A 12041-nucleotide genomic window follows, 5' to 3' on the forward strand; every position below is an offset into this window, starting at 1 on the left:
ACAGGCACGCGCATGCACACACACACACTCACTCACACTCACGGGCACACACATGCAAAGGCATGCACATTCACACACACTTACACAAACATTTACACACACACATACACACATTGACAGACACTCACACACAGGCACATGCATACACACACACACACACACACACACACACACACACACACACACACACACACACACACACACACACAAACAGATACATACACAAGCACACAGTGATTTCCAGCTGGAGATGGAATCTTTTTACACCAGGTTCTGCCGGTTGCATAAAAGATGCAGGACACACACACACACACCTCCAGTTGCTGCTCATTTTGCCCCAACCCCAAATTTAGCAGAGCATAGAGAAAAGAACACTTTGAAACACACACACACACACACACACACACACACACACACACACACACACACACTCACACTCACTAAGCCACTGCAATAGCTTTTCAGTCACAGACAAACATATGCATACATATACACACTATGTTTGCTGCTAGCTCTGCATATAGCGCAGAAAGTAGAATTCTTTTCACAAACACACACACACACACACACACACATATGCTGTACATACAAACACACACACGCACATACAAACACACACACACACACACACGCACATACAAACACACACACACACACGCACATACAAACACACACACACACACACACACACATAGACACACACACTCTCATTAAGCCAGCCTGACAGATTTTTCATGGCAGAGTCAGTGAAGCATGTTTAAGGACATAGATCCATACATGAATCCTGTCTCCTCAGCTCCACAGGCCTTGCAGGAGAGAAGAAATTGATGGAATATCAGCACAGACACACACGCGCACACACACACACACACACACACACACATGTACAGTGCTGTGTTACAGATGATGAACCAAAGCAAACCAGAAAGTGTGTGGTGGTTCTTCCTAACAGCTTGTTAGCACCAAAGAAAAATGAGTCTCTTTTGGCACCACACACACACACACACACATACACACATACACATACACATACACACACACACACCATCAGTTAAACCCACACACAGCTGTAGCTTCTCTTAGTCACACAGACATTAACACATTAACCACGCAGAACGCAGCCAAACTTGTTATCACAAGCTCACACGCCTCTGTATCACCGCCACCAGACCTCACACTTAAACACACACACACACACACACACACTTTTTACGATTTCTGTGAGGCAATCATTCTTCCTCATCAGTGGAGAGATGAGTTTGGGAGCAGTCCCTACCAGTTGGGGTTCTCTATGACACTTATTAGTGGACAGACAGGGCTGTAGAACTGAGATTAGATACAGTCAGGCTCACCTTTCTCCAAGTGTGTGTGTGTGGCATCATGTTGGATGGAGAGCTAAGCAAACAGTGACATGACCACACTGAAGGACCAATGATCTCATTCGGTCATCCAGCTGGAGTAACATGTTTGCACATGCACATGAACAAACAGACATGTGTGCTTCCATGGGTATTGGCCAGGCAGACTCATGTACAAGTAGATTCAGGAGGAATTGGCTGGATTGAAAGTATGGATGTGATTACAAACAAACAAACAAACATCTACAAACAAACACACGTCCATATATGCTAGTGCACAGAGCTTAAGGTAAACAGCAGTCCTCCCATGCTGCAGCTGCCATCCAACCTGACCTTGGCAGCCAGTGGAGAGAGGACAGCTGTTAATGAGCTCTAGCAAAGTCTTAACGAGCCCTAACGAGCTCATCCGTCCCCGAGTCATTCAGACAAAGTTGACTGACCCAACCCCACCCGAGTCCAACCCCCCACCACCTCACCCCACCCTATCTCCACAGCAACCTGGAGCACCTTAATGCACCTTAATGCTCTCGACGAGTGAGCAGCAAACCGATTTGTTCTGCTGAAAAAGTGAGCAGCAAACCGATTTGTCCTGCTGAAAAGCAGACACTGACGACCGCCTCGGCTCCGTCCACCCTGATGGCAAAATTAGCCTCAGACTGGGGACATGGAGGCAATTTACCTTTCCTTAATCACCTCTCTCTCTCACACACATATACACACACACACACACACACATACAGTACACACAGTACATATACACATACACACACACACACACACACACACACACACACACACACACACACATACATACATACATACATACGGTACACACACACATACACACAACACACAGTACATACACATACACACATACACATACACATACACACACACACACACACACACACACACACACACACACACACACACAGTACACACACACACATACACACAATACACACACACACACACACACACACATACATACAGGACACACACACACATACATACACACAGTACACATACACACAATACACACACACACATACAGGACACACACAAACACACACACATACACATACATACATACAGTACACACGCACACAATTTTCTTCCCCTCTTCCTCGCTCTCTCGCACTCTGTGTCCAGCTGCCAATGCTTCCGTTTCTCTCCTTCCCAGCATGCATTGCTCTGGCGCGAGCTGGCGTGCTGGGCACCGAGTGTGTTTTATTCATGAGGGCCACCCACACCCAAATAGAAGCTGAAGGATCGCCTCGCCAAGAAGCAGCTGTACAGCAAACCTGCTGCCTGTCAGGATGTGCAACGGCCAGCACACAGCTCCCAGAATGCATTGCTTGACCACACAGAAATACAAACATGTACACATGTACACACACACACACACACACACACACACACACACACACACACACTCACTAGGACACACACACACTCTAGCACACACTTGCTGTGAGTGTTGTGGCTGTCTGTATATGTTAATATGTCATTAGCAAAGACTTTCGCAGAGACAAGCTAACAGTTGGTCTGTTTATTCCACCCACACGCTAACATATAACAACGCAATGAAGCCTGGCAGCAGCCATCGTTTGTTCGCAGTGTGTGTGTGTGTGTGTGTGTGTGTGTGTGTGTGCGCGTGTGCGCGTGTGTGCGCGCGTGTGTGTGATTGTGTGTGTGTGCGCGTGTCTGTGTATGTGTGTGTGCTGCTGGTGGTTTACTGCAGGCAACAGTGCCACCCTGACAGCATGGAGCATCCGATGCCTATTGAGAGCTGAAGCAGCTGGAAGGAACTTCAGTCAGGAATTCACATGTGGGACAACACACACACACACACACACACACACACACAGATATACACAAAGGAACATCTGTCATCCACACACTTACACACAAACAAGCACACAGATAAATGTACACACACACACACACACACACAGTGTCACATGAACACACCCATGAGTGGTTAGATATTGGGCTGTTGTCAGGTTTACGTCAAGTAAGTCTCACACGTATAACAAAGTACACACTTGGGGACAGCAGTTAGACAGAGCAGTTGGGCACCCCCCAAAACACACAGACACACACACACACAGACTCCGAGATAGACAGAGCAGTGCCTTGAGAGTGTCTACGGATAGGCGAGACCCTAAGCCGCGTTCGCCTTTGCCTATCCCCCACCGAACATAACCACGCTTCTCACCTGAGCCGCGCAAAAGAGAGACTGAAAGGGAAATATAAATATCCTCCAGGCATGGTGCTCGCGTCTCCTCCACCACCCCCCAAATCAGCCTGTCAAAATATTCCCTCCACATAGCGCACATCCACACTAATACCGGGGTTCCAGGGGAGGCCAATTACTGTCTTATCACGAGTAAACAACCAGATAGATCCGCCAAGCCAACAGCCACGAGAGGAGAGAGGGGGAGGGAGAGAGAGAGAGAGAGAGAGGGGGAGAGGGAGAGAGAGAGGGGGGGAGGGAGAAGCGAAAGTAAATAAGACAACAACAACCTGTGAATACCGGGGGAAGCAGCTAGTGAATGGGTTTGGGGTTCCAGATGCTTGGGAAAGAAGAGAGGAAACTGAAGGAGGATGGGGAGGGAGTGAGAGAGAGAGAGAGAGAGAGAGAGAAGACGGAACAGAGACAGGGAATAGGAATAGGCTTGACACCGGCGAGCTTCGTACCCAACCCAGCCACTCCTCCTCCTCCCCTACCCCCCACCCCGCCTGAAGCTGATGGTGACAATGATGAGGCGTGAGCCATCGGTCTGGCTGGCTGCACAAAGCCTGTCAAAATACCCCACATCACCAAATCAGAGGACATTCACATCTTCTAATGCCTGCCTATGTGTATTCAATTGGCCATGGGGGAGATAGGGGAGATGATTGGAGATAAGCTTTCGCTCCTGGTCTGTCATTTCGACTGGCAGGGACGCGGGCCGAGAGTTACTGTGTTCTGTTTTGAGTTGTAGTAGTTGTTTGTTTTGCGGTCTTTGTTGTTTTAAGCAGGGCACCGCCGCCTGTCATTCAGATACACTAATCAGAATAGACGGCGAGGAGTTGGGCCTTTTCCACAGAGGCAGCTCTCCAATACTTTCAGTGTCCCAGCCTGAACCCGATTGGGTTGTGCAAGACTGTAAAATGAGCTGTGAGGTTTCAGCCCTGAGGACCAAATATCGTTCTGACTCTTTTCTCTCTTTCTTTCCTCCCTCTCTCTCTCTCTCTCTCTCTCTCTCTCTCTCTCTCTCTCTCTCTCTCTCTCTCTCTCTCTCTCTCTCTCTCTCTCTCTCTCTCTCTCTCTGTGTTCTGTGCAGCAACTTCTGAAGATTCGTGAGGAGCTGAAACAGAGGGAGGCTGACCTGGAGAAGAGTTCAGAGGACAAGCAGCAGCTGGAGAGCCAGGTCAGGGCCTGAAGGATCGTGTGCAGACCCTCCTCTCTACACACAGCTTGGCGGTGAGTGCAACACATGCACTAACACTCATGCACTCAACACACACACACACACACACACACATGAATATGCACATACACACTCCTGTACATGCACAGATGCAGACATACAGGCTTTCACACATGTATGGATACACAGACACAGAAATCCACACTCACTCACTCACACACACACACACACACACACACACACACAGAGAGCGAGAGAGACAGACAGATACACACACACACACACACACACACACACACACACACAGAGAAAGAGAGACACAGACAGATACACACACACACAGAGAGAGAGAGAGAGAGAGAGAGAGAGAGGCACAGACAGATACACACACACACACACACACACACACACACAGTCCTACATACAGTACGAACAGCATAATAGTCTCCCACTCTATTAAGTAGCCCAGAGCTCTTACTTGTCTGACCCACTTGGCCTCCATCACGCAAATCCAAACAGAAGAAGGCAAAACAACACCGCACGATTTGTAATGTCACAATGTCACTGCAGCTACGCGCCACAGCACTGAAAACATTTTGCTTGGTCAGAGACACATTGATTTGACGATGATTCAGAAACTCCAAAACAGCTCGGAGCCAACGCCAACAATGATCTCCGCTTCCATTCCATCTTCTCCCCGTGGAGGAAGGCGGCGGGTGATAGTCTATTTTATTCCTCCGAACAGACGGCACGGCCACACAAACCCTGTGACCCCACCTGCCCTCGTGCGTCACTCAGCCTGAAGACACGAATCCTGCCCACAATAAGACGGAGCCCTCCCTGCGTAGCCCGCTAACGCTGCACCCCCCCCATCCCCATCCCCGGATCCAACAACACAGCGCACAGCTCACAGCGTGCCCCTCGGGTCCAAAACACCCGCTGCGTCAGCCCAGATGTGTCTGTGACACACACACACACACACACACACACACACACACACACACACATTTACACACACACACACACACAGATTCACACATTCACACACACACACACATTGCATTACATTTGGCTGACACATTTTTAGCCAAAGCGACTTACATGGTTTACAACAGTTTAAAACGTTTTAAAACAATTCTCCCAATAATTCTAAAACAATTTGAAACAATTTAAAAGGTAGAGAACAATACGAGTAAGTGCATCAGTAACTGCTTTTTTATACAGTCATGTGTCAGTTCTATTATTACACACACACACACACATACACATACACGTTGTGCCACTGCACCTGACACACAGAAGTACACACACACTGCTCCGGTCATGAGCACACACCAACACCCACATGTAACACATAGTTACAGTTCATTATGTTTTCGTGTGTGTGTGTGTGTTTGTGTTTGTGTGTGCAGGCATGTGTGTTTGTGCATGCGTGTGTGTGTTATCTGTATGTGGAAGTGTGATTGCTACCCTTCTCATGCTCTAGTTGATCCTCCCTGCTTTGCTTGTCTGCTGCTGTTAAAGCCTCCACTGTACTGTACTGTATCTGTTGCTATTACATGGCCAGGTTCCTCAGAGACCCCCCCGGTGCCCTAGATCCACCATACAGACCACCACTGTGTAGACAAGCCATGCTAATCCACCACAGCCAAAGGCTGCAATCTTAAAACATCCCTCCCGGAGGCTTACATCCAGAGCATGTAGCCGCTACGCTATGCTGATAGCGTGATGCCTTTGCCGTATGCTCAGCATGCTAATATGCACTAGCACTGAAGGGCGTGTCTTGTGAATAATGTGGGCCAACTGGGAGGGCGGAGAGTGGCGCCAGGCCCTCCACTGCCACCCTCAGCTTGTGGCCATTAGAGTGGCATCGCGGGTGGTAGCACCCCTGACTGGCGGGCCGCAGCAGGCCTACGAAGTCCCCTGCCGCCGCGCCACCTGTCTGAGCGGGCACTTCCTACTCCCCTGCCACGCAACTCTGCGATGAATCGCCAGCTCGTCTCCCACGCGCGTGTGTGTGTGTGTGTGTGCGCGCGCCTGTGCGTGTGCGTGCGTGCGCGTATGTGTGTGCGTGCGTGTGTGTGTGTGTGTGTGTGCGTGCTTGTGTGTGTTTGTGCATGCATGCGTGTATGTGTGCATATGTCTGCGTGTGTGTGTGTGTGTGTGTGCGTGCACACATGTGTGTGTGTGGCCTTGCTGGGAGAGAGAAGGAAGCGACTAACACTTAAGATCCATTATTCCCACTTTCCCTGTTGCTTCTGCCACTAAGCCATTAGCTTATTACCGAAGCATTAAAAATGCAACCTCCAACAAACGTTAACTGCAGTTGCATAGCCGAGATGGTAATGCATTTCTATGGCCTTTTTCCTGTATTCATGTTCACTTAGTTCACCATACTTTAACACTGCACTTAAATGCTTTATATCTGTTAAGCAGTGTAATATGAGAGCGTGTTAACAGACTCCTAATGGACAACATCCCCATAGAGTACATTCCCAGCAGGCCAAGAATAGAGATGAGATGAGATTGGGGGGGGGGGATCGGAGATGGGTGCGGAATGGCCAACGGTAATGTAGCTGTTCTCACCCACGGATTGCCAGCGACGAAAGCCGTCACTCCCCGTTAATAAGACAAGTCGGAGAGGCGGCGGGTCAGTGGCGGTGGGGTGTTGAGAATTTTGAAATGGAGTCACCGTATCTGATTCTCATTCTTAATTAAAATGAAATTAGCTCCCAATGACTTTGACAGTGGGCTAAAGAAGAAAAAAAAAGATGGTGTTTTGTGAGAGCTTCTCAGTGGGCGAGGGGAGGGAGGAAGGGTGTGCGTGGGCCAATTGTCTGGTTTCTCTCTCAGTTGTTTTACAGTCGAAAAGCTCTAGTGTGTGTCTGGCTGTCTGTCAGTCCTGCTCTAATTCATTCTCCAGACATATTCTCTCTCTCTCACACACATACACACACACACACACACACACACACACACAGAGAGACTCGCGGAGCCATTGTGTATGTGATGGGGTGCTCTGTTTCACATTAATGGCTGCACTGCAGACAGTAGAAGGGGAGAGAGACGGGCCCAATGCTGACAGGATGGTTAAGCTGTTGTGTTGCCCCCACCCAGCCTGCCCATCCTCCTTCTTCAACACACTCCTCAGCCTCTAACCCTCTCTGACCAGTGATTATAAACTTTAATAATGTAGCCACACACACACACACACACACAGACCCCCTCTCATACCAGCTGCTGCCGGACATTAATAAAAATGAATGGCGGATCCAAAGCCTCACAGCAGCACCAGCCCCCAGCACTCCAACCTCACACCACCACCACCAGCCAAACAATCCTCCAGCCTCCTTCAATTAGGCACCGCCACTGCCACTGCCACCCTCCCCCCTCAGGAAAAGATCCTCGAGCCCAGGAGCTGACGCAGGGATTAACTCTGGAACACCACAGACACAGGGGACACACCACAGAGATGAGAGAAACGGAGGAGAAGGGGAGAGAGAGAGAGAGAGAGAGAGAGAGAGAGAGAGAGAGAGAGAGAGGAGGAGGGGGGGTGAGGGGGTGCGCTCTGCTCTGCTCTGCTGTGCTGTGGTTATTGGCTTGTTGACATCCAAATAAAGCTCAGGTCAAATCAAGAGATTTAATTGGATAAGGATAATGCAGATCCAGCACAAGGGGACAAATGGTGCGTGCGGCATGTTTGATTGCTTATTTCTCTTGGGGCGCGTATTTGTGGGGCGAGGGGGCGAGACGTGCCCGCTGGCATAGACTCATTCGATTATCTCTCTCCCAGTCGCCCGGCTAGCATGATGAAGCAGGTTGACTGGTATCAAGCTGAGGTGACGCTTTATACGTTTATATATTTATTTGTCGCATCGTTTCGCAACGTGGCATTAGTCATTTCGCCCGCGCCGACGCCGTAACCTTGCAGTCGGGTGAGTGGCGTTAAGTGGCAGCCGGGTGAGTGACGGGGAGCTGTTTCCACGGCGATGGGTACGATCAGGGGATTAGATCGAGCCACGCACGCCAGTGTGTGTGTGTGTGTGTGTGTATGTGTGGGTGCGCGTGCAGTGATCCATTCCAGGCGGGAGGGCTACGGCTTGCACACACGTGTGCTGATGAATCACAGGCGACAGTCTCATTAATAGAAGAAAAAGGAATCAATTTCACCGCCCGTGTTTTTCTCCTGGATTTGTGGCCGCGGTTGATGAGGGCCTATTTGTGTGTGTGTGGGGGAGAGTGTGTGTGTGTGTGTGTGTGTGGGAGAGTGCTTGGATGTTTGTGTGTGTGTGTGGGAGAGTGCTTGTATGTGTGGATGCGTGTGGGTGTGTTTGTATCTGAGGGAGAATACACATGGGACAATTACCGTTCATGCATATGTGTGGACTGTGTGGACAGCAATTACACTGTGTGTGTGTGTGTGTGTGTGTGTGTGTGTGTGTGTGTGTGTGTGTGTGTGTAACTGAATGAGACAACAGAGAGAGACTGTGCGTGCATGTGTGTGTGTGTGTGTGCGTGTGTGTGTGTATGTGTGTGTGTGTGCGTGTGTGTGTGTGCACAGGTTACCCCCCCCCCCTCCTTTTCCCCTGTGCGCTGTGACTCTCCCACCATCTAATTTCATGTCTTTGGGTCCCATCTCCCTGCAGTGAGGACTCTTGCAAAGGTCAGCCCATTAAAAAGTAGCCCTTATCTCCACTGCTTACCAGTGGACACGCTGCAGTCTCCCCAGCCCCCTCGGCAGCCTCGGAACGTTCAGCCAGCCTTTTTTACCCTTCATCCTCCCCACCACCACATACACACACACACACATACACACACACACACACCAACGCCCCTGCCTCAGACTCGCCATAACCGCTGATCCTCTGCGGCTGCTTGACCAAACGGCTGACAGGAATACTGAGTGATTTCCTCACTTTCACTGTTAATACCTTCTCTCTCTCTCTCTTCTCTCTCTCTCTTTTCCCCCTCTCATTCTCTCTCTCTGTCTCTCTTTTTTCCTCTCTCTTCCTATCCCCCCCTCTCTCTTTTCTGTTGTCTTACAGCAGAGTGTGCTTCAGTGCTATGAATTACCATACACAGAATTGCCACAGCAATTGAGAGCTATAACTCCAGCAGCCATTTATTGTTAAAGGAGCAGTTCATGAGTTTGGAGACACACAGACACACAGCCACATACTTACACAAACGCAAATGTTTCATTTTGCCTACACACACACACACACTCACTCACTCACTCACTCACTCGCACGCATGCATGCATGCACGCACACACACACACCTCCATTATCTTCTTTCATTCTTCCTCCCCATCTCTCCCTCACTCTTTCCTTGAAGGGGCTGCTGTGGCCCAGCTATTTTACAGTCATGTGGCCACATGAATATGAATGAGCCCATTTACCGTGGGCCAGTCAGATGATGAGGAATAGGCGCTCAAGCTGTGAGACCGTCTCTAGGTCCAGCCTCTTCATTACAGCCAGACCCTGTCTGCATTGGTCACGCCTGTGCTGTTTTTCTCAGCCGTTTGCCTGAGGTGTGTTGTGGTCCTGTAATGTGTGTGTGTGTGTGTGTGACATATTAGTCACTGACGACAGGAATCATTTTTTTAATTGACTCTAGCTGGAGACGTCGGAACGAGATGACCGAGGCAGCGAGGAGAGCACCAATCAAGCCAGTGTGAGTAGAAAGGCCTGTCTTACATTCTCTCCCACCTTCTCTCTCTCTCTCTCTCTCTCTCTCTCTCCCTCCCACCCTCTCTCTCTCTTTCTCTCCCCCCCTCCCACCCTCTCTTTCTCTCTCTTCCTCCCTCTCTCTCTCCCTCCCTCTCTCTCTCTCTCTCTCTCTCTCTCTCTCTCTCTCTTCTCTCCCCCCCTCCCACCCTCTCTTTCTCACCCTCCCTCTTTCTCTCTCTCTCTTCCTCCCTCTCTCTCCCTCGCTCTTTCCCTCGCCGCCTTTGTGTCTGTTTCTTTCTGTCTCACTTGTTTTTTTTTTTTCTGTTTTCACTCTGTCTCTTCCTTCTGCCTTTGCTGTTCCCCTGCATTTTAGAACCCTATTCTCCCGCTCTCTCTCTCTCTCTCCCTCATGTGTCACTTTATTTTCTTAACTTCTGATTCTCTGTCTCCTTGAGTTTCTATCATCCTTTCCTACATCCCGCTCCTCCATGCACATCTCTTTGTCTCCTGTCTTTTCTCTACCCATGCACTCTTCCTCTCTCTCTCTCTCTCTCTCTCTCTCTCTTTCTTTTCCTCTCTCTCTTCCCTTGCTGGCCTCTTCATAGACATGACGTATCATTACAGGGCAATCGAGCGCAGGAGGACTTTATTTGTCGCAGGATAAATCACTGCGACACAACTGGGTTAGGAAATCTAAGGGCCTATCACGGAGCAGAGCGGAGTGTGTGTGTGTTTGTGTGTTTGTGTGTGTGGAAGTGGGGGGTAAAAAATGAAAAGGTCAAGCAGGGATACAACCTATCCCTAGCCTGTCTCCCCTCTGCCACCCACAACATTAGTCTGCCTCGCTCTCACACACACAGACACACAGACGCACACACACACACACGCTCATATGCCATGTAGTGCTTTGTGCCTGTCAGAAGGCAGCAGTAAACAGTAGCTGGATCATTAGCAGCACTCGCACACACAGCCTGCTCCCTCACTCGTCCTGCCTGCTCTCTACTGTTGTGTTCATCTCACTGTCACCGTGCATGTGTCTGTTTCTCTCTTCCCCTCCACCCTCTCTCTCTCTCTCTCTCTCTCGCTCTCTCTCTGCCCCCCCCCCTCTCTCTCTGTGGTCGTTTTATTTAGTTATGTAGCTTTGTGAAAATATATTCTTATTTTTCTTATTATTATGTATGTATATTTGATTACAAAAAGCCACCACATCACTTCCTCTCTCCCACACACACACACACACACTCCTATATCTTTCATGCTCTCATTCCTCCCATCTATATTTCTCTCACACACTTCCTCTTTCCCTCTCTCTCCCACACACACACACTCCTTCAGTCTCTTTCATGCTCTCATTCCTCCCATCTCTCTCTCTCTCTTTCTAACCTACTTATTGCAGAGGGCCCTGTCGCTGGCGGCTGTGGTGATTGTGTTCAGAGCATGCGCTCCTTTGTCTCTCAACCTCCCTCTCTTCCTCCTCCTCCCTCCACCTTCTCTGTAGTTTACCCCCCACTTGCCCTCACGGCTCAGCCAACATCACAGCTGTGTGTGTGTGTGAGAGAGAGAGAGTGGGTACCCTCCTTCCTGCTCGAGGG

The 12041-nt window shown here is 49.6% G+C and overlaps 1 protein-coding gene across 1 annotated transcript in view; it reads left to right on the forward strand.

Moving 5' to 3' along the window:
• Positions 1-12041, forward strand: part of enox2 (ecto-NOX disulfide-thiol exchanger 2) — a 51165-nt gene that overhangs the window by 30866 nt on the left and 8258 nt on the right. Inside the window, 3 exon segments of the mRNA XM_042073978.1 lie at positions 4691-4741; positions 4744-4830; positions 10397-10453. Coding sequence (XP_041929912.1) covers positions 4691-4741; positions 4744-4830; positions 10397-10453 — 195 coding nt within the window.

The sequence above is a fragment of the Alosa sapidissima genome, chromosome 20 (genome assembly GCF_018492685.1).
Source record: "Alosa sapidissima isolate fAloSap1 chromosome 20, fAloSap1.pri, whole genome shotgun sequence".
Classification (NCBI taxonomy): Eukaryota; Metazoa; Chordata; class Actinopteri; order Clupeiformes; family Clupeidae; genus Alosa; species Alosa sapidissima.